This window comes from Oreochromis niloticus, linkage group LG23 (assembly GCF_001858045.2).
Source record: "Oreochromis niloticus isolate F11D_XX linkage group LG23, O_niloticus_UMD_NMBU, whole genome shotgun sequence".
Taxonomy (NCBI): domain Eukaryota; kingdom Metazoa; phylum Chordata; class Actinopteri; order Cichliformes; family Cichlidae; genus Oreochromis; species Oreochromis niloticus.
Window position 1 is genome coordinate 359,800 of NC_031986.2, and position 27,074 is coordinate 386,873.

Sequence of the window (27,074 nt, forward strand, 5' to 3'; positions counted from 1 at the left end):
GAGATTGTTAAAGTCAATAATTTGTAATGCCCACCTTTATTCTTCTGAAATATCTTACGCAAGCTTTCTTGTAATTTCTTTAAGTAGTCTTCAGGAAAAGAGCTCCAAGCTTCTTGAAGGCTATTTCAAAGCTCTGCTCGGCTTGAGGTAATGCCCTTCAGCAGAGCAGAGTAGTGATCCCTCAAGCTTAAAATGAGCTTGAACTAGCACAACCTTTGATAGTGTAATTAATATAAGTTGAGAAAGAGAATCATGGCAGTGAGGCACAGACTGAGAGAACTGTGTTGAACAGAGACATGTATTGGATAGCTCTGTAATGAAAGGACATTGTTGGAATTGTTAGTCATTGGTGTATCAGTAAGACACTACCCTCATCTGAACTTTGTCCTTAGCTCCATTAGTGTTCCTGTTGTCAGTCCAAACCTTGAGGTCAAATTAAGGTTCCCTGGAGTCTTGTGTACTAAAAGGTGCCTATAACATGTCTGTTATGCAGCTTTTAACTATTATCCACTGTGTTTGAGATGAATGCCGGTTTTATCCATCTATCTCATGCACAATTGTGTTAATTTCATAGTAATATCTTTGCTTGGACCAGTCATCCAGGTTACTGGAGAGACATCAAGTACAAAAACTGGCATGGAGGTGACTTTGCATGACTGGAACTACCTTTTTTTTTTTTAAAAATCTTGTGTTTTTATCAGAATGGACACTGAATCCCAACTGTACCAGAGTAGTTATGTTCAAAAATGATGATGCTATACAATGTGGCTTTGGTCTGAAAACATTAAAGAGCATGCTGTGATTTGGCATATTCCGCATATACACTTGGTAACACACTGTGCTGCCATCCTGCCGAGCCATCTGTCTAGCAAAAGATTACTAGGTAGCTCTGTTAATCCAGGTAGCTTCCTCACTGCACCCCGTCAGCGAGGAAATGAAGTTTAGTAGAAAATGTTTCAATGAATAAGACCCACGTTTCCTCTCAGGCTTAAGACTTGACCTTGACACACCAAGCAGTTTCAACACTAGCAAAGCAGTAGCCTTATCAGGCTGCTTGTATATATAAAATTCCCTCCGGTTTGGCTCAAGAATCTTGTTTATGAGGATGATAGGCAGTTTTGTGCGCATTAGATCACTTTCACCTTGCCAAAGTTTGAGATTCTTTGCCACTTACATGAACTGTGTGTCAGCACTTTCCTCCTTCCACCATTCTCTGAGGATTAGAGACTAGAAAAGAACAGATTGTGTTTCTGTTTCAGATCATCCATCCATGACTGTAAATTTGTGTCATGGGAGGGCTGCTGCTGAGTCACACACTTTCTTTAAGTTTGAAGGTATATTTTTTTTTTCATTTCTAAATCTGTTGTTAAAGCAGTAGAGATGGCACCCGATCTATTAAATGGACACATTTAACTGTGTTTGCTTTGCTTGTCCTTATAAATATTCAGGTCAGAAATTCTCTGACTAAAGTTCTTTTAGTGCCTTTCAAAGGTGTGCTCTCTCATTACACTGCACCATGTAAAGCAGCTCCATTGCTTGCGTATTAGATTTAGTTGGACAGAGAACATTTTGCTAATTAATGCTGCCGGCAGGCTGTGTGTGAGTGACTGTGTGTGTTTATGTGTGTGAGCCAGTGTCTGTCTGTGGCTGTTTCAGAGTGTGCTGAGCCGGGATCTGTGGACCTCAATAGCGTTTTTGTGCGCATGCTTGTGTGGTTGGCTGTCTCACTGTCAGTGTGCAGATGAGAAATGTAAATGTTATTTCTGTTTGTGTGAGTGCATGCATGCATGCATGTATGTGTATCCGTGTTTGCCTTTCACCCTCCTCTGAGGCAGGATACACAGGCAGATGGGCAGAAATTTACATCAGCGGCAGTGTTGGGAATCTTTCTGATCTGTCCACTTATAATGCGTCAGGTGGCCTTCCTGCAAAGAACCTGGGCAGCTCTCTTTCTTCCCAGGAAGAAAGACATGCAGAGACAGGGGCAGAGAACGAGAGCAGGGAAATAAAGACTAAGGGGAGTAAACCAACAGAAAAAAAAGGAGTCTGGATTTAAGAGACATGAAGGAGTAAGGGAGTAATGACCAGAAGTGATAGAGGGAAAAGAAGTCCATGTAGAATTATTATTTTTATGCAGGTTTAAAACTAACACTAAACCCATATTAAAACCCGCTCTGAGTAACACATGCCTCCACTGAAGTAATAACAAAAAGATCACAGTGTCCTTTTGCCCCCGCATGGCTTAGACCTATAAGCACTTCTCTACCCCATTGTCTTTTTCATATTTAACTGTATTTGAATTGAGTCATTGCTAAGTATATGACATGAGATCACATGAAAAATTATTACAATAAACAAAATATTAATTTTTTTAACAAACTTTGTGTTTTTATAAAATTCCCATCACTTTCTTGTTCTTTTGTTCTTCTTCATACACACAGCTTTAAACCCATTCTCATTCTTATGTTACCTAAAAAAGTCATCAAGTCACCATTATGTTTTCTAGAATATAATACTTGACACTTATGAATTATAAATGCCTATGGATTCCAAGCAGCTTATTTTTAGAGTCCCCCATACATGTACACACATAGATTGCATTTCAAGGCTGGGGTTTTGTCCCTGCAAGCAGTGCTTTTATAGACTGGTCTGTGCTGTACTGTGAACGAATTTACTAAAAGTAATGGAAAGTACTGTATGGTAAAAAATAATATAGTATAGTCAACTAATCACATAAAAATCAAATCATAACTATCTATATTTGATGTGAGCATCTCCAGTTCTCTTGGGTACATGTGCAGTTTTTCAATCTTGGAAAATGTGCCACAGGTCTGTGGATTTTAGGCTGGCTCACTGTCTTGTCTCTTAATATAATCTCAGACTGACTGCATTGTGTGTTTGGTGTGGGGCTCTTTGTTCGCCTTGTGTTTGAAGATAATTCGTTGACTTGCCACGTGCTGGGATTTTTTTGCTATGCCATAGACTTTGAAATTAATGAGATGTTTTTCTCATGGTCTTGAGTGATGGTTATACCTACATCACATAATATTTAGCGAGTTTTATTGGATTTTGTTCATTGATGGATAAGAATGCTTTGAGACTTTTGCACAGCACTGTATGGTTGTGCACATGCGAGGGCATCTGTGTGCACGCATGTGATTTGTTTTGCATGTTTGGTTAGACTATGCAAATGTGCGTTTGTACAACTTCAGACACTTCTTCAACACTACAACTGAAAGAATGTAATGATAGGGCGCTGGGTGGTGTTTGTGTTTTCAGTGGAAACACTGTTAAATGCCCATCTAAATGAGTTGTTCCGTTTGTTTGTTGCCATAAAAGGGACATTTCTTTCAACACCTTGTAAATTGACAGATGAATAAATATGATCATTTGAAAAACATCTTGAAGTCACTTTGTACTGGTGACAGAATGGTGCAGTGAGTTTAACTTTCTTTGGAGCGCTCAGTTGTTTCCATGGAGACAGACAGAGAAGATTTTAATTTGCAAACAAAGTGAGTCAAATTATAGGATGCTTATCACTGTCAGTGCTACTCCTTGTGCTTAAAGAGATAAAAACAACGGATGCATTTGTATTTTTATAATGACAAACATGTCTGAGCTGAGATGGAAGCTAAAATCAAAGTCATTGATTGAAGTTCATTTTTGTAAGTTGGGGTAAATACCTGAATCTGTCAGTATGAGGCAAGTACACAATAATATCTGGATGCACTCTTTTCATATCCAAAATATTCCACTAATAATGTGTGTATATTTGTTTAGTTCAGGATTTAATCCCTCTAGCTAACGTTTTTCTAGAAGCATGACTTACCACTTGGCAGCCATATTGGTAACTCTTCTGGGTAGTTATTTCATAACCTATGTAAGTGTATGGGGAGCCTGTGAATAAAATTGACAGTCAAGTCTGATTCAAATTGCTTTTAAAAAAGTATGTTGAATGCAAACTAAACTATGTGGATTATCCTGTCTTCTTTCTGTCTCCCCAACCAGTCGCAGCAGATGGCCGCCCCTCCCTGAGCCTGGTTCTGCCAGAGGTTTCTTCCTGTTAAAAGGGAGTTTTTCCTTCCCATTGTTGCCAAAGTGCTTGCTTGAATTGTGGTTTAAAACAAGCTTCTTTTTTACCTCAAGTTATAGTTGCTATATCAGAATGCTGTTCGGAATCTTAATACTCACTCTGCAGTAGATGCTGGGTTCATAGTGTGTATATGTGTGTATATAGTGCCAGTTTACACCAAGAGTCAATTTAAGGTAAAGGTACGGGACTGGAGAGGGAACACCAGCAATCTGGTCATTCCCTGTGAGTGAGTAGGCAGAACTAGGGTGAAGAAGAGGCAACCATCTGCTGTGACTTTATGTTCTGTATTATCTGTAAGCTACAGTGTTGACACTGTAGTCACAGGAAGCACGGTAGTCCCCCCCACTCCAGATTTAAATGAATAGTTCGACCCACCCATGGTGACACTGATATACTGTTAGGCCCTGGATATTGCTTAGCCCTGCAGAATCTGGACTCCCTAAAACATAAGTCAAAGCCAGGCCTTGTGAACTACTTTGGTTTACAAAGCTGCACAGTAGCATTTGAGAACCTGATATAAGAAAGTGAGTGGTAATCCACAATTCTTTTGCAGGCAGAGTAAGAATCGCAGTTTAGGGTGTTTGAGCAGCAGTGCATCTATGCTCCCCCAGAAAAGAAACGCTCTGGGCTGGGTGCCTGCTGGGTGAGCTATAAATAGCCTAATAGTGATACCAGGATTTCAAGTCTAATGTGTGAGAGAGCATCTTCCAACAGTGTCTATGTTTATTAGTTAAAACATAAAATGCATCTCATTTTTGTTCATTGCTCCTGTACTACAGCTTTACTAATGTTGGCAACACTGCAATTACTATTTAAGCCTAGACGTAGCATTAAAGACAGAATCAGACCTAAAAATAAAAATGTAACAATCATATTTTCTGTTTATTTGAGGGTTTTATCTGAAGCTAGGACAAGTCAGCTGGTAGGAATGGTCTACAATTTTGTTTCCTATCTCTGCTTCATTTTTGTTCACCTCTTTCCTATTTGATCAATTAGGAACATTTAGATGTGAGGCATTAGCAGCTAGCAGGGTTGTATTAAATTACCTCCCACTGTGAAGCCATTGCCAACTTTAGTAATTGGGCCTCATTTTTTTCCTTCCATGAGAACTGCTGTGAAAATATTTGTAGTTGTTACATGAAGAAGAAATTATTCATGTGACATTCTGATGATTTAACACCAAGGGGATACATGATTTAAATAATCTGCTAATGTTAGGTTTGAGGTAAGCTGTTTGCAATGTTTTAACTGTACTGAACTGTGAAGGACACTTGCCGCATGTCTGTATGTATAAAATCATTCAGCTCCAGTGGGTTTCCTCTCAGAGGCCTTGTTGACCTTTTCACCCTCATTTTTCTGCCAGACCTGCCTGCGTGAGCAGCTTTATCTGGAATAAGATGCCTGAATGTCAAAGGGTGTTAATGGAAAACAACAGGGTCAAAATGTCTATAAACCTGCTATGTTGGGGTTTAAAGATTGATTGGGCCTCATAATTTCGAGATTCTGTATCTGCCACTGCAGTGGCTCACATGCTAAGTCAATCAAATAGAAAACTCTTTCTAACTGTGATTTCCTTTTGCTTAGGTTCGAACTTCCTCTGTGCCACCCATATCATCCCTGTGAAGAATGAGGAGGGTGTAGTCATGATGTTCATCCTGAACTTTGATTACATCCTGGATGAAGGCAGCAGTGACTCGCTGGAGAGACTAAACCATACCTCACCTTCTAAAGCTGACCAATGTGAGTAAAAACATGCAAGGCCCCAGGCAGGAGTGGGTCGGTGCTAGATGACTGTCTGTGACATTTGGTCGGAGCTTTTATTCATTCCCCAAATCTGGTTGTGTTTGTACCATTAAGTAAATATAGTGTTAGAAATACACCTTATAAAGGTGGACATATAGTAGAAATACATAAATATACTAGATACCTACTGTAATCTTAAAGTTGCACATGCTGCTGTCTGCTATAATTGATATTTCACTTTAGCATAACTTGCTGCTTTTTTGTTGTTGCCTGCACTAATTTCATATTTGTGGCCTGGTCTTTATCTAGTCACAATTATGCACAAAATCAGAGTAAATAAAAACAGTCATGTGTTGTTGTCTTTTAGTTGCGTCATGTTAGTTTTGTCTCCTCAGTCAGTTATATCGATGTCTGTTTAACTTTTTGTCAAGTTCATACGTGTTGTTTCCTTTTTTTTTTTAAATGGTAAATGGCCTGCATTTGTATAGCGCTTTTCTAGTCCATAGGACCCCAAAGCGCTTTACACTACATTCAGTCATTCACCCATTCACACACACATTCACACACTGGCGATAGCAAGCTACATTGTAGCCACAGCTGCCCTGGGGCGCACTGACAGAGGCGAGGCTGCCGGACACAGGCGCCACCGGGCCCTCTGACCACCACCAGTAGGCAAACAGGGGTTAGTATCTTGCCCAAGGATATTTGGCATGCAGCCAGGATGCAGCCTGGGATCGAACCACCGACCTTCTGATTAGTGGCTGACCTGCTCTGCCACCTGAGCTACAGCCACCCTACAAAGTTCCTCATCTTGCCTGTGTTATGTTCAGTTTTGCTTCCTGCTGTCTCATTAGTTAGTTTCTGTTCAGTTTTGTTCACCAGGTGTCTCCACTTTGCCTCATTTTCTGATGTGTGTATTTAAGTTCACAGTTCTTTGTCACGTCATCATCATACTTCCCTCATGCTGTCTTCTCTCTTGCCTCTTGTGTTCCATGTTTTTTTGTTATCTGAGTTTTCTAGATTCTTTTGTTTTGTGTTTTGTATTATTTGTCCTGCAGTTGGGTCCACCATAAGTCTACCACACCGTGGCCCCATGATGAGTTTGTATAGCACCCACGTCAATCGCCTGCATGCCTGTCAATTGCATGCTCCTTATGAGACAATACATGGGTGTACTAAGGGATCTACTTCCAGATCTGGTCCAGGGCAATGCTGCTCCTGGACAATCTGAGGTGCAACCTAGCTCTGGAGCAGGGATTTACCTAATGGTAGTCAGAATTCATCACCTAACCATGGTTATGGCTCCCCAGACCCTGATTGATGCACGACCAAACCTGTCATGCTGAACAATGTTATAAGCAGCTAAACATTCTCAGCGGCTTCTGCAGACTCTTTCACATCTGTCACATGGACAGGGCGCAAGTGGTGAACCTGCCAATCTTGGTGTTCTGTTGCAAATGCCAACGAGGCTTAGAGTGCTGGGCTCACTAGAAAATGCTGGGCCCTCTGGCCACCTCATGAAGTCTGTTTCTGATTGTTTGGTCAGACATTCACACCAGTGGCCTGCTGGAGGTGATTTCTTACGGCACTGCTCATCTTGTTTCTTCTTGCACAAAGGAGAAGATACCTTCTGCTCGATCCTTCTGCTAGTTTAGTGACCCTAGCCACTGGTGAAACAGTCATTAACATGTCAGTGGGCTAGAATTCATTTTTATTTATATAGCACCTCTATTAATTAATTAATCAATTAGTTAATTTCATTAGTGGAACAGCAGCATAAACTCATTAGCTAAAACTGCTACTTTATTGACCAGATCAATATTCCAGAAGTTAAGGTGACTTAATGCTATACTCCGGTGAAAAAAGATCCCATTCCTACAAGACTGCTCAAAGACGTTTGACCATTAATGCTTCAGTTTTATCCATCCATCCAATTTAAATGTAATTCATGTATCTTTATTATCAGGCTATGTACCACAAACTTTTAAGGTGGTGGTAATTAAACCATTATTTTAAAAAGTCCTTAATCGATCCTTAATTATAGACGGATTTCTAAACTTGCTGTTATTTTTAAAAGTTATTGAAATAGTAGTATTCAAACAGTTAGCTGATCATCTGCAAAGGAATGGTTAATCTGATGAGATTCAGTCAGGATTTAGAGTGTATAGCACAGAAATAGCACTAGTGAAAGTCAAATGATCTTGACAGTGGACTGGTTTCTGTGCTTGTCCTATTAGACCTCATTTAACACAGCTGACCACAGTATTTTACGACAGTGATTAAAATACACTAATGGTAGTAAAAGAACTGCATTGCAGTGGTTTGAATTATATCTATATATGCAAATTTGTAGATGTAAATCTACTAATTTTTAGATGGGACTATTCTTCACACACAAGTTAGTCACGGAGTTCCTCAAGGTTAAATACTGGGACCAATACTTTTTACATTATAAATGATTTGCTTAGGTAAAATTATTAGAAAAAACTGCATTCAGTTTAATTGCTCTGCAGATACCCAGCTGTACTTATCCAGGAAGCCAAATGATACAAGTCAACTTAATTCCAGGCATGGAGCCTGGATGAGCTCTCATTTCCTACTTCTAAATTCAGATAGTCACCAAATCAGACAACCTCCGTTTTAACCAGATAATTACTTTAAAGCGCATTACGTTGGCCTGCAGTAACACTGTGAAGGATCTTGTGGTATATTTTATGCCCTTCAGCATACACATTAAATAAATATGTATGACTGTCTCTATTCATTTCTGCAGTATTGCTGAAATTAGAAACATCCTGTTTCAGATTGATGCTAAAAAGCTAATATCAGGTCCCCCTAAAAGCTCTCTGAAAAGCCTTCACTTGATTCAGAATACTGCAGTGAGCATACTAACTGGGACTAAAAAGAGAGACTATATTTCTCCCATATTATGGTAAATGGTAAATGGCCTGTATTTATATAGCGCTTTACTAGTCCCTAAGGACGCCAAAGCGCTTTACATATCCAGTCATCCACCCATTCACACACACATTCACACACTGGTGATGGTAAGCTACATTGTAGCCACAGCCAACCTGGGGCGCACTGACAGAGGCGATAATTTTTGAGCAGTAAATGTCTGTTTTATATGAGCTCCCACCGAACTGCATGTTAACTCTCAATAATACTTATATCTACAGCTGTGAAAAGAAAATGACCTGTAATAACTTGGTTATTCTTTATTAGCTTCTTTCTGTTGACTCTCTGTTAAATTTTGAATTTAAACATGTCTTAAAGATGTCATAGTGTCTTATTATCCTAACAGAGCGCTTGCTGTCAGACTGCTGGCTTGCAATACTTGTACTTGTAATGCTTAGAGCTTGTAAAAGTAGAATAGGAGGCATACTCTTCAGCTATCAGGCCCCTCTACTAAGGAATCAGCTCTTATTTGGGAGACAGATACTCTCTCTACTTTTAAGATGACTCAATTTAGCACAAATGCGTTGTGTCAGAAGAAATTTTGCCTGTTTCTTGATGTTATCAGCTACCAGTTTAAATTGTATGTCATGCAGACTGGAGTGTGAGGACCCAAATGCCAGATGCAAAGACAGTCAGACTGAAATAAACAAAAAGTGAGCAACTTGTTGAAAGCTAATGACACATTTGAATAAAAATAAAAAATAAAGTACAAAGAAAAAGGCAACTACTTGAAACCTAAACTTGAAAACAAACTAAGGCTTGGAAACAACAGAGTTAGGGAACAGTGGGAAGGATGAACAGCAGGGCATGGAGAACAGACTCAAGAACACGGCACGAACATATTAGACCAATCAGGGACCAAATGTAATATTTAAATAACTAGAAAGTTTAAAAGCTCATACACAGATGCAGAACCAAAACACTGTAAACAAAGTAATTATACTTTTATTTGGCTACTTCAGCATTTTAACACTTTATTCCCTTGTTGTCTATTTATTTCTTTGTACAATCTATATTCTTCATTATGTATTTCTTTGTCATTCCCTTTTCAGGTGCACTTATTTCTATTTTTCCAGACATGTGAAGCTAATCTTTGCATGTACTCGTGACTACTGCAAAATCACCTCTGGGGTACTTTTATCCCCATATTGACTGCTACATTTTCACTTCTTCTTTTTTTTTTTAATCTTGCAACTGTACTAGCAGCAGTAATCACGAGGGCAGCTGCTGAAATTCCCAGCTAGACGGCTCCTTTGGCATGTTGACACAAGCGTTTAACAGATACTGATGTGTTAGCCTGCTATCATTTCAAAGGTCTGGACCAATTATAGCTCAGGATGGCCTGATGAACTACTGGAGCAGTGCTGTGGATCCCTCAGCTTCCCAGAGCTGTCGGTGTAATAGTGTATAATGTCATTCCCCAGCTGTGCTCTTGAACGTGTTCTTGATGCCTTGTCTTTTTCAAAGTCCTTTACTTTCCCCATTTTCTGTATGTGACATATAAAGCAGCATCATGGAGACCAAAGGTCACCTCTAGATTACTGTAATTGAACGAGGACTCTAACAGACTGCCTTGCTTCATGTGGTGTGTGAATGCATGTTCTTTACATACAGTTTATATACATGTTTATGTATGATACTATGACAGTGCGCATGCTTAGGCTATAGTCAAGCTTTTGTGTGTGTTGGGGGGGGGGGGGGGGGGGGGGGGGTTGTGTTTGGCTGTTGTGCATGTTACTGATAAGGCCCTCCTATTTCACTTTTATAAGGCCCAGTCTGAACACTAGAGCAGTTCTCTGATAAAAGCAGGCCAGCTCGGTTTCCTATCTCAATATCTAAGTAAGTGCCCCCACAGATATAGTTCAGATTTGCTTATAGGGTCAAGGCCTGATGCTGGATAGGTTTCTTTGTGCTTTGCCACAGCAGGAATTACCAGAAAGTCATAGTCCTTTATTTTATTTTATCATATCTCTCTCTCCGCTAACTCTTGAAACCTGTGTCATGTTCACAAATTATGAATAATTTTGCAGATTTTATGATGAAAAAACTGCTAAATATGTAATTTAAGGCTGTGAGGCATACAGTGTTACTATTCTAATTAATAGCCTTACACTGCTTGTTACTGAGGAGATGATGCATGCATTGCGTTATCTAGACTCTATCTGGGGAATGCATTAGGCACTGCTTATCAATTGCCCTCTGTCAACCAGTGATGAGTCATACATTCTACAACCGTCTTGGATTGCGTTGATGTAGCTGAGAAGAGGCACTAACAGATCCACAAACTGCACACAGAAATGTGTGCAAAATGGTTTGTTTCACTAGGCTGTGTATTGTGTTTCCTATGAATTAATAAGTATTGTTGCAATAGTAGGGAATTCCTCCAGGACCAAGCATCACTTGGAAGATAAGAAGCAGAATAGTTGAAAATGTTGTCAGTATATTGAGATCTGACACTATTAAAACCAGAACATTGAAAATAAAATTTGTGATAACTACAAATTTTACAGATGCAGTTCAAATTAAGTCTGCTGTGTGTGACAAATCTAAAAACTTGTACAGGTCAAATAAGTATGTGTGTGCCAAAAAGTTTGTATTCTTTACATCACCATTGGAGCTTCTTGTACTTTTGAACCAGAGGCCTATTTTTTTAAATAGTTAGTAGGTTCAAAAGAGCAGAGATCAAAATTGAATGGTTAACATTATTAACTGAATGGTTAATAATTTGTAGTTTTTGTCTTATGGGTGACTGTAAATGCCCAGAATTTTAAAGGAATATTATTAAAATACAGGGAGTGCAGAATTATTAGGCAAGTTGTATTTTTGAGGAATAATTTTATTATTGAACAACAACCATGTTCTCAATGAACCCAAAAAACACATTAATATCAAAGCTGAATGTTTTTGGAAGTAGTTTTTAGTTTTAGCTATTTTAAGGGGATATCTGTGTGTGCAGGTGACTATTACTGTGCATAATTATTAGGCAACTTAACAAAAAACAAATATATACCCATTTCAATTCTTTATTTTTACCAGTGAAACCAATATAACATCTCCACATTCACAAATATACATTTCTGACATTCAAAAACAAAACAAAAACAAATCAGCGACCAATATAGCCACCTTTCTTTGCAAGGACACTCAAAAGCCTGCCATCCATGGATTCTGTCAGTGTTTTGATCTGTTCACCATCAACATTGCGTGCAGCAGCAACCACAGCCTCCCAGACACTGTTCAGAGAGGTGTACTGTTTTCCCTCCTTGTAAATCTCACATTTGATGATGGACCACAGGTTCTCAATGGGGTTCAGATCAGGTGAACAAGGAGGCCATGTCATTAGTTTTTCTTCTTTTATACCCTTTCTTGCCAGCCACGCTGTGGAGTACTTGGACGCGTGTGATGGAGCATTGTCCTGCATGAAAATCATGTTTTTCTTGAAGGATGCAGACTTCTTCCTGTACCACTGCTTGAAGAAGGTGTCTTCCAGAAACTGGCAGTAGGACTGGGAGTTGAGCTTGACTCCATCCTCAACCCGAAAAGGCCCCACAAGCTCATCTTTGATGATACCGGCCCAAACCAGTACTCCACCTCCACCTTGCTGGCGTCTGAGTCGGACTGGAGCTCTCTGCCCTTTACCAATCCAGCCACGGGCCCATCCATCTGGCCCATCAAGACTCACTCTCATTTCATCAGTCCATAAAACCTTAGAAAAATCAGTCTTGAGATATTTCTTGGCCCAGTCTTGACGTTTCAGCTTGTGTGTCTTGTTCAGTGGTGGTCGTCTTTCAGCCTTTCTTACCTTGGCCGTGTCTCTGAGTATTGCACACCTTGTGCTTTTGGGCACTCCATTGATGTTGCAGCTCTGAAATATGGCCAAACTGGTGGCAAGTGGCATCTTGGCAGCTGCACGCTTGACTTTTCTCAGTTCATGGGCAGTTATTTTGCGCCATGGTTTTTCCACACGCTTCTTGCGACCCTGTTGACTATTTTGAATGAAACGCTTGATTGTTCGATGATCACGCTTCAGAAGCTTTGCAATTTTAAGACTGCTGCATCCCTCTGCAAGATATCTCACTATTTTTGACTTTTCTGAGCCTGTCAAGTCCTTCTTTTGACCCATTTTGCCAAAGGAAAGGAAGTTGCCTAATAATTATGCACACCTGATATAGGGTGTTGATGTCATTAGACCACACCCCTTCTCATTACAGAGATGCACATCACCTAATATGCTTAATTGGTAGTAGGCTTTCGAGCCTATACAGCTTGGAGTAAGACAACATGCATGAAGAGGATGATGTGGACAAAATACTCATTTGCCTAATAATTCTGCACTCCCTGTATATTAAAGGAATTGGAGAAGAACAACAACTGTAGAAGAAAAGGTGCTTTCTGTTTACTAATGCTAACTGCTTTCAAAAACCAGTAGGCAGTAAGCGTAGTGATGACTGTAGTGATGTTTGGACCAGTTAGGATTGATCACTGTAGAGTGAGCTTTGATCGAAATTCTCTCAGACAACAAGAAAGAACTTTTAGCCAAACTACCATGATAGCAAATGGCAAGCCCCGATTACCACTGATGAATATATTGTGCTGTGTTACAAATAAAACCAGGTCTGAGAAGCTGATGGTTGCATCGGCTGCTAATGAAAGAAACAAAACAATTCGACAACGCAGTCAAACGTGGACATGCGCTTTGCTGCAGACTCCTCACTGTTTGTTGAGGATTTGTATAAACACATGCAGAGCTGATGAAGTCACACAGATAAAAGCTAAAAACAAACAAACAAACAGATACTGTATTTAATTCCAAAATCAAGATTAAAGGTGTTTCATTTTCACATGAGTGCAGGTGGTGACGACATGCAGGGCGATTTGGAGAAGGTAGTGTGTGGATTTGGTGTGCCTGGTGCTCTTCACTGCAGTGTACAAAAAGTCATTTGTTGTAACCCTGACAACCAAAACTATTATATTCATCTTCACAGAACCTGCGTAACACTTTGTAAGTTATAAGAGGAAGCAAGGCCTCACACAGTTTTGTTGTCTTTTAAGACTGTTGGTACCTTCATTCCTATAATGTGAGATTGTCTGCTTGTGATATATTAGAAGAATTAAGTAGCTCTAAAATTGTCTCACCTCTTAACTTACTTTGCCCAGGCCTATATCAGTTCTTCTTTTAAATATTCTGTCTATGCTAGACATCTCAAGTTGGAAAAATGATGCTGCTGAAAGGTTACAGTGGTTTCTACTTGTCTCCTTACTATCTCTACATTAGACACCAGATTTTCACGTTAAACAGTATTTATTTTGAGCTCTCCACTACAGCTCAGCATCTAATCTAACCACATGATGTGTTTATAACTGTAGGACAACAGGAGGTTCAGAATAAGTTTCAGGAAAAAACGAGCAAGGAATTGCAGATTCAGTGGATTGATGGCGCTAGTTTTCTACAACCAACCACACTGGCTTCTGTGCATTGGGGAATGTGGTGATGAGCCTAGGAAGTGAAGAGCAGCTGGGGGAAATTATTTATGAGCTATCTTTTTCCTCAGGAGGAAAGATTCATCAAATTCCTGTTGGGGAAATGGCTTTTCAGTTTATTCAGGATTAGCCTTCAGGGCTACTAAGACTCTGTCTTTCTTTCTTTGCTTTCAGTGTTTCCCTCTTTACTCGTTTTTCTATCCTTGTCTATGCAGTTTAAGTAATTCATCTACTTTATATCCGTAGCCAATTTAGAGTGACCAGTGAACATAACATATGCCTTTGGACTGTGGGAGGAACCCTGAGTACCCAGCGGAAGCCCACCCAAGGGGAACTTTCTTTCTGTGAAGTTTTGTACTGAACACTGACTTAAACTACATTGAATGCATTCTATAGTGTTTCTATTTCAATTTCAGCCAGGGACCTTTACTGATTATCATTCTCAGGTATATTTTCATACTCCGATGGCAACTGCCTGACTTAGAAAATAAATAAATAAAATAAAGCTCTTGACTATTAACTCAGGCTCATTGCAACCACACCCTAATTTCCTCAGTAATAAATAAGCAGAGAGCAAAGTTGGGACCCAGCAGAAATATAAATGTTATTAGAGCATGTGAGTAATAGTAGCGCTGTGCTTGAAGTCTAGGAAAACAACTCTTAAGATGAAAGAAATCTGCTTTCAAATCATTTAGCAAACACATTAACTGCTCTACTCTACAATTCTCTTTTTTATGTAATGTCAGCAAAAGCTCAAGAACAAAAGACAGAGACAAAAAGACACACCATTGTTTTTGTCCTGCTTTTACCACAGCATGGAGGGTTGTTGTTCTCTTTCTGCTTCTAACGTAATCTCTGAATGATGCTCACATTACAGCAAGACATTTCACTCCCCAACATGGGGATCTGAGGACCCAATTAATATTCAGTGCAAATATTACTATCTGGTATCATAGCAACAAAGGCCACTGTATGTCCGCTGGTTGTGTAAAGCTGCCAGTGAGATTTTGCAGGGAGGGAACGAGAGGGGTGAAGAGGGAAGAGACGCATACAGTACATGCAGTAACAGCAGTCACAAAAGGGCAACATATCCATAAAACGTTTGGCTCTTTCTGTGCCACAATTAAATGTACATGCAATTTTCTCAGCACACGCTGACTGTGTGACTGAATTATGAACTAATTTAAAGATCTGTGGCATACATTGTCCACTTATACTCCATGCACAATAATTAGAGGCAAGTAATATTGTTCATTATTTTCGTAAGGTGTCACTTTTAGCAGTCAATGTTGGCCCTTAAAATTGTGAAATGTTTCACAATTGATTGTCTAACATGTTAGTATTGTAATAATACAGTTGTGTGATTAGAAAAAGAGAAGTGAGCTCTCACGAAACAGACTTTTGTTCACAATCGCTTTTCAAAGACGAGAATGCCGATTCAACCTGATTTCATCCTGATGAATATGAATGGCATCCCAGATTTGAGTTTCCAATCCAGCTCGGAATCTCAAATGAAATGCCAATGATCACTTCTGGCATCAGCTTCTGGCTCCAGACTTAATTTAAACACACCACACTGACCCAAACAGACATTGGCATTGTGTCTAAAATTAGTTTTTCTCTCCCCTCCCTGTCAGTCTCACCCAAGAAGAAGAAGAAGCAGCGGGGTAGATAAAGCGACGGGCTGCTCCCTGCTAAGACTCAATTATCAATTCTACTTTTCTGAACACATCCTTACCTTTTCCACTATTTGCATATGTCGGTATGTTCTATACAATGTAGCTGGCTGCAGAAAATATACAAAGGAGACATGATAATCTGGTGTGTTTACTGATTTTCACTGTGTCGCCATGGCAGTAAGACTTGTTTCTAAAGGCTGAGAGAGTATTGTGATATGGATGGCATATGTTCAGGTGACTTTGCAGTGCATACAGTATGTGTAAGTCTGAGCATCTGTCTCATGGTGTTTGCATATAGTGTACAACCCAAGTAAATGTGTGTGTGAATGGTGTGTGTCTTTGGGGTGGGGAGCGTTACAGTAAACTTATATTGTTATACTATCATCCCTCAGAACTGCTGTATGTGTCAATATAGTCATAAATATGACTTTTTATCATCTCCCCAGAAGCTATCAGTCACTCATTAACCTCCTAGGACCTGGCGTCCACATATGTGGACATCACATTTTTGGTTATTTAGACCAAAATACTGAATTTTGCTTTACAAGGGCCTGATACCCACTTACGGGGACATTATACTGCTACTGTTCTATCAAAATTTTAAATGAATATCCTCATATGTGGCTCTTATTTTTCTTAAAAACAAAAATAAGGTAAAAAAAAAATCTGGTAATTCTTTGTTTTTACATTCATCAGGCCCCAATGTGACCAAATATCAAAGAGAAATTAAAATTGCATGCTGTGGAAGAGTTCGGGTCTTAGAAGGTTAAAGCACTCTCTGTAATCTCCTATGAGACTGACTCTTCTATACCTAACACTATAGTATTTCCACAAATGTCCTCCCTTATGAATAATTGAAGGAAACTGAAGCCTGAACTTGTGCCTGAGGCAGAGCAGGCACTTGTGTTGATCTGCCAGGGTCTTTTTAAGAAAGCTGCACTGGTAGGCTTTTCAGTGATGCTGGCAAACAAATGCGAGGTATCACCAGGGATGTTGAAGAATGTAAGTACGTTTTCTTACAAACACACCGTGAAAACACACCGCCAGGTCACAGGGGATTGTGTCTCTCCCGGGTTCATTAAAATCCACTGTACTCTCTGTTTTTATGCTATTTGGGTGTGACTACAGTCAAATAGTCTTCACACTAATTGAGTGAATCAGTCACTGCCTGCCTCAGAATTTATGTTAAATGTGATATCAATTGTCCTCAGGCATTCCCTGCTTGACAGAAACAAATATATGCAAGAATATTTTTGTTCCAATCCATTAATTGAAGCTAAAGGTTAGAGATAAGATTTGCAATAATACTCATATTTTCTGGGCTATTTTTGGCACTCCCTGAAGAAAAACTCAAATTATTTTACTTTACCTTTGATCAGGTGGATAATAGACATGATTGAATGGGCAGTCCCCATTCTGTCCATAGCTAGACTGGGTTTACCGCTTGCTCATTAATAAGAAAATGAAATGCCACACCCTGCTTACACCTTAAACACATCTCTTTTTTTTTTCTATGATGCGTTCATGGTGTAAATGTAAATAACGTTTTTGTCATGGCACTCAGCATCACGATTAAATTGAGTAAGGTTTTTTAAGTGTCAAGTCATTTCAAATGGATTTTTGCAACAGATATAATAAATATGTACACATTTGTACACTTGGCTAGCAGAAACAAATTGCTTCTGTGCAGCGTCTCACAAATAGTGTCTGCAAGCTAAATGTACAGTTGTTGTAAATATGCAACACTGAAAGATGGGTACTCAGCAAGTGAAATTTGATATGCTGGAAATTTAAATCTTATTTCGCTCGCTGGGCCCACATCCTCATTTGAGGTTTGACAGTGTTTTAGTAGATAAAGGTGAATGGCTTGGACATGAATTGAGCTACGGTTTGGGGAAGGCTTCGAAGGGGACTGGGGGTGGCTCCCGGGCCTGGTAGATCCCCATGTACTAAATAGAAGTGAAGAACTTAAAGAATTAAAAAGGGGAGGGAGGGTGGGGCACGTAAATGAGAACGAACAGCTTGTAGAAATGGGGGAACATATATAGATGAGAACTGGAAGGAACGTGTTTGGAGGCGTGGTCCCGCTCCTGAAATTCAGGAACAAAATAAATTGAAGTATACCAATTTTGTGTTTGAGAATAAAAGTTTTTCCCTCTTTAGGGTCTTTAACTTCAATATAAAGAACCTTGAGGTAACTGTTGTTGTCATTTGGCACTGTATAAAAACATGTGCTAATCAGAATTGAGACACTGTGTCAGTGTTGTTATTCTTATTCTTATTATAAAAAAATATTATCATGGGGGCATAAGTGTGGAACAATATAGGAGAAACACAGGCAGTGTGGCCACTTGTTCTTATTGCTTTTTCTCTCATTTTCTGTCAGGGAAAGGGAGATTCTTTCGTTTCCGTCTCCCAGCCTTACCTCTCCTGGGTATCAGCAAGCAGTCCCTGCCCCAGGAAGACCCTGATGCCGTCATGGTAGACTCTCCTCGATACAGTGACGGCTCAGTAGCAACACGTGACTACCAACTTCCCACCACTCGAGAGAGCTGCAGTCCCTCCTACGCCAACGACACCCGAGCCCTCATCGGCCCCAGCCACTGCTCAACCCCTGTGTCTGGGCCTTTGGACCACTCGTCGCCTAAAGGCCCCTGGGACCGGATGTACCCGGACCAGGCCGTTGCCCAGACAAAAAACCAGAGCCAAGAGGACACGCTTATTGCAGCTCCGTCAATCCCAGGCCTTACTCCAACTGTCTCCAGAGAGAGTATGTGCAGTATTCGCAGGGCCTCTTCTGTACATGACATGGAAGGCTTTGGGTCCAACTCCAAGATGGTGTTCAGGGACCGGCATGCCAGTGAAGGTAAGAGTGTCCTTTTATACATTTTCAGACATGCATCAACAGTTGCTGAACTGTATATATGGTATTACTTAATGACCACTTTGTATTTATTTTAAATGTTTTAAACTGGTAAACAAAGTTTACATTAGTTTACATTAAACTGCAAAGTGCACAGCACTGGTTGATGATGTCTTCTTTATTGATTTGTTGAATTGATGTGATATAAGAAAAAACAAATGTAATTGATATTTTATTTACTAATTAATTACTAAGACTAATCCCTGTGGTCCTAAAATAGCAGCTATGTGGTGTACTAGTGAATCCTCAGTAGATGGTCACATCTATAATCTGTGGTATTGATCTTCCACCTTTTGGTCCTCATTTGGTCGAGGATAGAAGTGACCCATACTGGTCCTGCTTCCTGCAGATCAATCAGTCTCCTCCCATTGCCTATAATTCCCATTTAGTAGATGTATCCCATCTAATACATCTAGTTCCCTATAATGCATTGTTCACAGGGACAGTAGCGGGTCGTTAACGGCAACCCCCATTTATCATCATAGAAACCCACAAATTCTTCTCTCACCTCCACTCCCCTTTTTCTGTCTTCTCCCCCACTCTGTTGCCACCTTCGCAGATAATGGTCGCAATATCAAAGGTAACTAATGGCAACCTGCTGCATTTTCAGATCGTGAATAGCGGCATGTCTAATGATACACGTGTACATGTCAAAGCCTGCTTGTTGCATGAGTTTTCCCACAAAAGGTTCGTGTTGTATGCAAATGCCTCAGCAGATGACTGTGTTTGTAAGCTCTTTGGCATTGAAAGACACTAAATGACTACACGACCTGCCTAAACCTAATCAGCCACTGTAAGTGCTCACTAAAAAGAAAACACAGTAACCTCTGCACATGCTTGCATGGAAGCAGCACGTTAAACTTCTCTCCTGCTTGTTGTTCATTGAAGAGGATAAATTGATGCTTAAGAAATGATGCCTCCTACTGTCTTTAAACTTTGCTTTCTTGTGTGCAACCTCTGGATCCTGTCTTTGTGAATGGAAAGAAACCTGTTTACATGCTTAATTGAACTGTTGCAGTGCTATGTTGAATGCATAGTACAGTACATATTCAACCAGGTTCTTTAAAAGTCATATGCTCTTTGTAATCAAATGGAATACACATTAATAGCAACATTAGCATCAAAGTCTGCCCTTTTTAATCCTCTAAAGGTTTACTGATAGAGCCCCTGTCAAGCTCTCTTTACTAGTAATGCCACATTATTGATATGTTTGTACATATCTTTCTTGTGTAAATGTAAATTTGTCTGTTATTGTCTAAATACTTACGCTAGTGTGTACTCCACACCAGGGTTTTAATAGTTTTGCAATTTTCATTAGTTTTTATTTTTATTTCGTTTTGACTTCAGATTTTCAATTTTATATTAGTTTTAATTAGTTTTTACCATTTGTTTGCTAGTTTAGTTTAGTTTTTATTTTTTTGAAAATCCTTAGTTTCAGTTTAGTTTTGATTAGTTTCAGTTTTAGTTTTAGTTGTGTTTGCAATAAAGTGTAACAAAATCCCAGTTTCATCATAGTCATAGTCATCATCAGTCATTCTCTTCTGCTTATCCTTGGGTATGTTGCTATTCCAGCTACCATACCCTGCACCCTGGACAGGTCGCCTGTCTGTCGCAGGGCTAACACGCAGAGACAGACAACTCACATTCCCACCTATGGGTTCTTTAAATAAATAAAGGCAGATGAACAACCATTGATACCAGGCAACTATAAAATGTATATCTTGGCCCCAATGAGACTATTAACTCTTGCAGCACCGGGTGTTAAGGAAATTGACTCACACAGTTATGTAGATATCCCAGTCCTGTTGTCTCGGGATGCATCACGCTGCCTTGCCTGGGGTTAGCTTCTGTTTCTGGGGATGAGGGTTGGGCGTGCCCCTTACCTTCTCCAGGTAAGCTAGGCTAGGTTAGCCTTATTGTGTGAGCTTTTCAAGTGCACTTTAAGGTTTGTGGGATTTTTTTCCCTTTAGAAATGTCCCTCGTAATTTGTCTCTTTCCACTACAAGACACTTGCTTTATCCAAAACACAGTCATATTCAAAGTAATCCCAAATTGGAAGCTGGCGCTTTCTCCAGACTTTTCCTGACATGACGGAGCAGCGACACAGACGACTCAACTAACGTACTTGCCACCTGCTGGCATAATGAGACACAGCAAGAAAAAAACCTGGAAACTAAACTTCATTTTCACCCTTGACTATTGTATGACACGCACACATCAACGAAAACTAAACATATTTTTGCTATAAATTCAGTTAATTTTAGTTAGTTTTGTGAACACTCATTACAGTTTTAGTTAGTTTTCCTTTTTTTGTTTTTATTTTTATTTCCGTTAACGAAAATGTTTTTTCACTTCTAGTTTTCGTTATTTCGTTAGTTTTCGTTAACGATAATAACCTTGCTCCACACACATGGAGAGATGCCAAACTGCCTTTCACTGTTCTTGTAACAGTGACAATAAAAAGCTATTCTATTCTATTCTATTCTATTCTATTCTATGTTTGTACCCGAGACTACTGACCCAACGTTCCAAACACCCTTCCATAATCCCACTTTCTCCTTTACCTCCTATTTCTTCTCTCTCCTGGTTGGCTAGTATCTCGTTCCTGGATGGCTGGGGGTATGGCTTCAGCTTTTTTCTTTTCAGTTGTTTTTTATGACGGCTTTGATGTATCCTGACTGTGGCATGTATTGAAGCTGCGCATGCAATCTTTCATCCTCAACTGTCTGTTTCTCTGTCCTTGACTCTCAATCACTGTGCTTTGTGGGGTGGGCAGCGTATCCTTCCTCTGCTGGTTCACGCAGCTGAATTAGCAAACCTCTCGTTTACACTTTTCTCACTCTCATTGGGCCACATGTCAGTTTGTGTAGCGCTATCACACAGATCCGTTTTTAATATGATTGTGTTCTACTTACAAAGTGTTCACTGATCATACTACATAATTTTATCTATACAGTGAGTTCACCGCACTCGATTTGGCAAACTATGGGAACTTGCACTCTCTGATTGCACATTAAATCATTCTGTTTTTTCACCAACAGTGTTGTTCATTATGTTTTAATGAGAGGCTCTGAAAGGCTGTACAGTTTATATTTCAGCATCTTTTGTATTCTCAGTATTGTGTTGTGGTTGAAGTCACTCCAAAACTAGGAATCACTCCATGCTCACTACCCATGTCGCAACTACTCCCAAATAAACACTACTGACAGTGCATAACAGATCAACAACAGCCCAGCTATAAAACAAGATACGGCATCTTCTAATAATAACACGCACCCTCTGCCATGCTCTTTTTTCAGGACCACTCAGCCAAATCAAATCAAGCCTGCTCGGCTCAACTTCCGACTCCAACCTCAACAAGTACTCCACCATCAACAAGATTCCCCTGATCACGCTCAACTTCTCAGAGGCAAACAATGATAAGAAGTGCCCCTCCCCTCCATCCTCTGAGAAAACTATCATCGCCCCTAAAGTCAAAGATCGCACTCACAATGTCACAGACAAAGTCACACAGGTAAGGATATGAGTTAGTTTCAAGTTTGTGAATGGGGAGAAAAATTGAGGGCCTGTAATTTAGAATTACAGGCATAAAATGATCTGTTGGATCCTTAAAATGGTAATAATACTACCTGTGAGAAAAACCTGCAAACGCAACAAAAATGTTTTCATTGGATTTGCATCCTGTCAGCCTCATTTTTTTCACTTGTGTCTTGTGAGTTTCTATTCTTTCTATGTATTTATAGTCCTGTATTCCCATTGTTAGTTGACAGTCTGTCTGATTACGTATGTTCTCTGGCTGTGTTCATCCCCCTGCCTTTGATGCCAGTGCTTTTCCATTGTGTGGTTTTCAAATATTGCTCAGGCCAGTTTTAGTTTTTGGATTAACCTCTGTTAAACAGTGCTTGCTGTGTATTGGGTCATCTGAGGACTCATGAATTTGGTTCTTCAAACTGTTATGGACAGTGCAAAGGGAATAAAACAAACTACATCATTGTTTTCATTCTTGATGAAACAAGTAGTAATTTCAAGGTTTTTGCCTACATAAAATAAAAACAAATGTATCACCCACACAAACAGAGGCAGCACCCTTAGTCTGTATTTATTAGTAATGATTTTACTAATAAAGGTTGTGCAGACTGGAGAAGAGTGAGATATTAGAATTCTAATATAACGTTCATCATATTATCATTTATGATCATCACAAATCAGACTTGGACAGATTGAGCACTTTAACAGCAGATTGCATACATGCTCCCACATGCCCTCAGTCAGCATCAGGATGATTAACTGAAATTCAAGGGATCTGATATGTAAAGCAGTGGAGGTGTCTGTAACTCACGGTGGATAGCCAAGTGTACTCTTACAGCTGTCAGACAGCATCCAGAGCTCAGGCTGTATTTCTAAAGTTACGAACAGTGTAAGAGGTCATTCTCACCTTTCCTGCCAGGACTGAGAGGCATCACAAATGAGGCAGGAACTATGAGTTAATGTATTCCTAGGGGTAGGCCAGAGCTGCTTGAAACTACTGATTAGGTCTCAGTTTTGCATTTTGCCAATTAATGGTGTAACGGATAGAGGACACAGAAACTGACCCCTGTTTGCGATCAAAGCCAATTTCGGCTGCAGGCCTTACACTGACGCCAGAGGCAGAGAGAATGCAGACCACAGCACGGCACACTGTCCTCTCACACAAGTGCAAAGTCAGAGAGGGCTGCTTAATATGGTTTTAATTGACTAGGGTAACATGTGGTAGAATATAACACCTCAGAAGAGCTGCTGTATGAGAGTGGTCAAAGCATCAAGAAGCTTCATAATTCCTAGAATATAACTGTAAAGTATACTTTTCCTATCCTGTCACTTTCCTTTACAGTTTAGATTGGTAAGCAGGTTTCTGGACACCTGACTTTGACAACCAAGTGACAGAAGATGTCTTGAAAGCAACTTTGAACTCATCAGAGTTTATTTGAAGTTATAATTAAGGCATCTGAACAGATACACTCTCTGTTGGCCTTGGCCGCCTCACAGCTACTGCAGCCAAATGGAGGTTTCACCCAGGAAACTGATTAGCTAAGAAGGAAAGCAGACTTGCACCTCACAGGCTGTTTATTACATTTTGAACTTCTCATTGCACGTGTGGCTCATCCCCATATGAGGCTCAAATGACTGCATCTTAGCAGTTTAAACTTCTTGCGGTTATCTGAGGTGGAATCTTGAGTCAAACAACAGTCTATGCACTTATAAATGATATCTCAGTGTGCACTGTGCAGACCAGAAAAACCAGAAGAGGGGAGGGCTAATGTTCATTTGTGCTTGAGACCGAGACAAACACAAAATGAGCTTTCCATTAACCAGCAAGAAAGAGTTCATTGGCGCCAAGTGCACATGGCTACTGTAAGCAGTTTAAATAATTAAGATGAGATCATTAATTTAGAAACAGATGTCTACAACACTTTCATCTAGAACTGTCACTCTGATAAATCAACCAACTTTCTCAGGATTACCAGCAGGTTGTGGGATCATGTGAGCGATCGCGCCACAATCATCCTCGGTACAGCAAGTGTCAGCTTTTCTTAACATTTATGCTTCTTCCTAACAGAAATCATTTTACAAGAATGGGAATCTAAGGTGTTATTTCAGAGTCAACAGTAATTAAACTCTGAGTTAAGACCATCACTTTAAGCATCCAGCTTTAATGAAAAGGCAGCTTGATGAATAATAGAGTGCATTCCCTTTGACTGTCCTTTGGTTTCTGATCGATTTCAAAGGTTATCCCATATCAGAGGGTAAAAGCGTTTGACCCTCCTCATCACACAGAGGGATGGGTTTTCTAATAACCAATTCAATTATTAACACCAAACCACATTGTGCTATACGTCATCCTTCTGTTCTCTGGTCCTACCTCCCCAGTCACAATGGTTAGAATAGAGGGGTGACAGGGCACCGATAGAGGAGCAATGAAAAATATGATGAATGCCAAAATAAAGTCACTTAAGGCCCTCCCTTCTTGTTTCATTCTCATGCTCACTCACATACATCACAGCATAATTGTATCTTTGCCTTTGTAGTGCATGCAATTTACCTGCACACCCACCCACCAAACCTACCCCCTCTGCCATAATCAGCAGTGAAAATGAGAATTTGTAGCTATTGAAGTGTTGAACACTTATGAATAGCTGTACCCCTGCCTGCACCTATAATTACCTCCAAGTCACTGAGACTCTTATCCGAAAAGTCCCATGACGCTGCTTTAATATTCATGTTAAAAGCTATTAGGTTCTGCAGTATATGGTGACTGCAATAACAGAGATAATTATGTTGACATTCAGGCTTGCCGGAATGGATTATACCTCCAGTCTTGATGATACATTTTGACATTTATGCATGCTCTTATTTTTCTATATGCAGTTGATGCATCGTCATTTTATTTTGGTTTGATATGTTCAGTTTCTGTTCTTATAAACAATATTCTTATCTTATAAATAATCATAATAAAAGGTATCACTCCCTCAACTGAAGCTTCAATTTTAAGAGTTTCTGTAAGCTTACAGGCACTGGAGAAGCATTTATTTATTGCAAATCATGCCTAAAGTAATGTGCAAGATGTTCTTGTGCAGGTAATGGTGAAGTGCATTACATCTGCATCTATATGATGCATAGCTGCATTATTCACACAGCGATAAATCTGTACTTTTGAATTTTACTTGACCTAATCAAAAGAAAATATACATTTTGTATATTCCAAGGCTTTACGTATAAGGGCATTATTTAAAAAGTCCTTATCAGGTCTTAAAATTTCAGATGAACAATTGATGACTTATTACATGTTGTCTTTATGATATCAAAGCCAAAATAAAACTAAGTACACCCCATGATTCAGTATCTTGTAGAACCACCTTTAGCAGCAGTTACCTGTTTACAGCATTACTTTAGTTCAACGAGGTTTGTGGCCATTTGTTTTCCATGTGCTCGTTAACTGATGTAGCCTTTAACCTTCATTTAAACATACTCCAATATTCCTTATCTCATCTTATCCTAAATTATCTTTCATAAAATATGGCATGTCATTGCTAGGATGTTGTCACTTACAGTCTAATTTCTTGGTACTCTCCCACAGATGCTGGATAATCAGGAGTTTTGTTTTGCTTTTTTCGTGTGGGGTTGACAGATCACATGCACCTTCATCTGTTTTTTTCTTTTTCTCGTAGCCTGTTTGTCTTTTTCATAGCAAATTTGATTTTAAAATTAGTTCAAAAACTAAACTTTTTTAAAACTTGAGCCACAGTGATAGTGAAGATATTCCTCCTGTCATCCAAGAGGCTTCTTCAGTTCTAAAACAACTGATGGAGAGTCCTAGGAAATTAACCCTTAACCCTCAGACCAGGGGTAGGCAACTCCAGGCCTCAAGGGCATCCTGCAGGTTTTAGATATCACCCTGGGTCAACACACCTGAATCAAACGACTAGTTCATTACCAGGCCTCTAGACAACTTCAAGACATGTTGAGGAGGTCATTTAGCCATTTAAATTAGCTGTGTTGGCTCAAGGACACATCTATAACCTGCAGGACACCAGCCCTCAAGGCCTGGAGTTGCCTACCCTTGCCGTAGACCAACACCTTGGGGGTGGTGCTGAGGGTCAATGACCCGCTATTAATGATGTGGGTTATCACATGAACCAAGATGTGAAAAAAGGCGGGTCATTACCCACTCCAGAACAAAGGTGTGAAACCTCTAACATTACAAGACATTACCCGACCTCACCGTCATATGAGCTGTAGAGGTCACCTCAATGATGGTTTTTCACAGTGGACGTAGAAGGCCTCCTTTACTCCAAACTGTCTTTCTTCTCAGTCCAAACTGTGGACATTGTGTACTATAATTTTTCGCACACTGCTTCTTCATTTTAGCTTAATAATTGTTCATCTGACTTTATATTTACCTTACTTTAAGAGCTGCTAAGGACAAGGTGATTTTTAATATGTTCTGATATTTAAAACTAAAAGAATGTGTGCTTTCTTACCACCATGACTGTATGCAATTCCACTTGCTAGCATGTCCAGCAATGTAAGAGAGCGGACATGCAAACGCTTAGAGTAAATATTTTCAAGTTTTATTGTATTTAACTAAATTTCTCAAACAACAGGGCATATTTAAGATTGTTAAGTGCATGCAGTTCTTAGATTTGTTGCACCTTCACAA

At 39.7% G+C, this 27,074-nt stretch overlaps 1 protein-coding gene across 5 annotated transcripts in view; it reads left to right on the forward strand.

Annotated features, from left to right (window-relative positions):
- Nucleotides 1-27,074, forward strand: part of LOC100704753 (potassium voltage-gated channel subfamily H member 7) — an 82,952-nt gene that overhangs the window by 19,441 nt on the left and 36,437 nt on the right. For 3 of the 5 annotated variants that reach the window (XM_025902930.1, XM_019351259.2, XM_019351260.2), the window contains exons 3-7: nt 5,678-5,833; nt 18,341-18,820; nt 19,437-19,457; nt 21,473-21,496; nt 22,177-22,391. In XM_025902930.1, the coding sequence (XP_025758715.1) occupies nt 5,678-5,833; nt 18,341-18,820; nt 19,437-19,457; nt 21,473-21,496; nt 22,177-22,391 (896 nt within the window). The remainder of the gene's footprint in view (nt 1-5,677; nt 5,834-18,340; nt 18,821-19,436; nt 19,458-21,472; nt 21,497-22,176; nt 22,392-27,074) is intronic. The other 2 variants (XM_019351261.2, XM_025902929.1) reach the window with 2 other exon arrangements.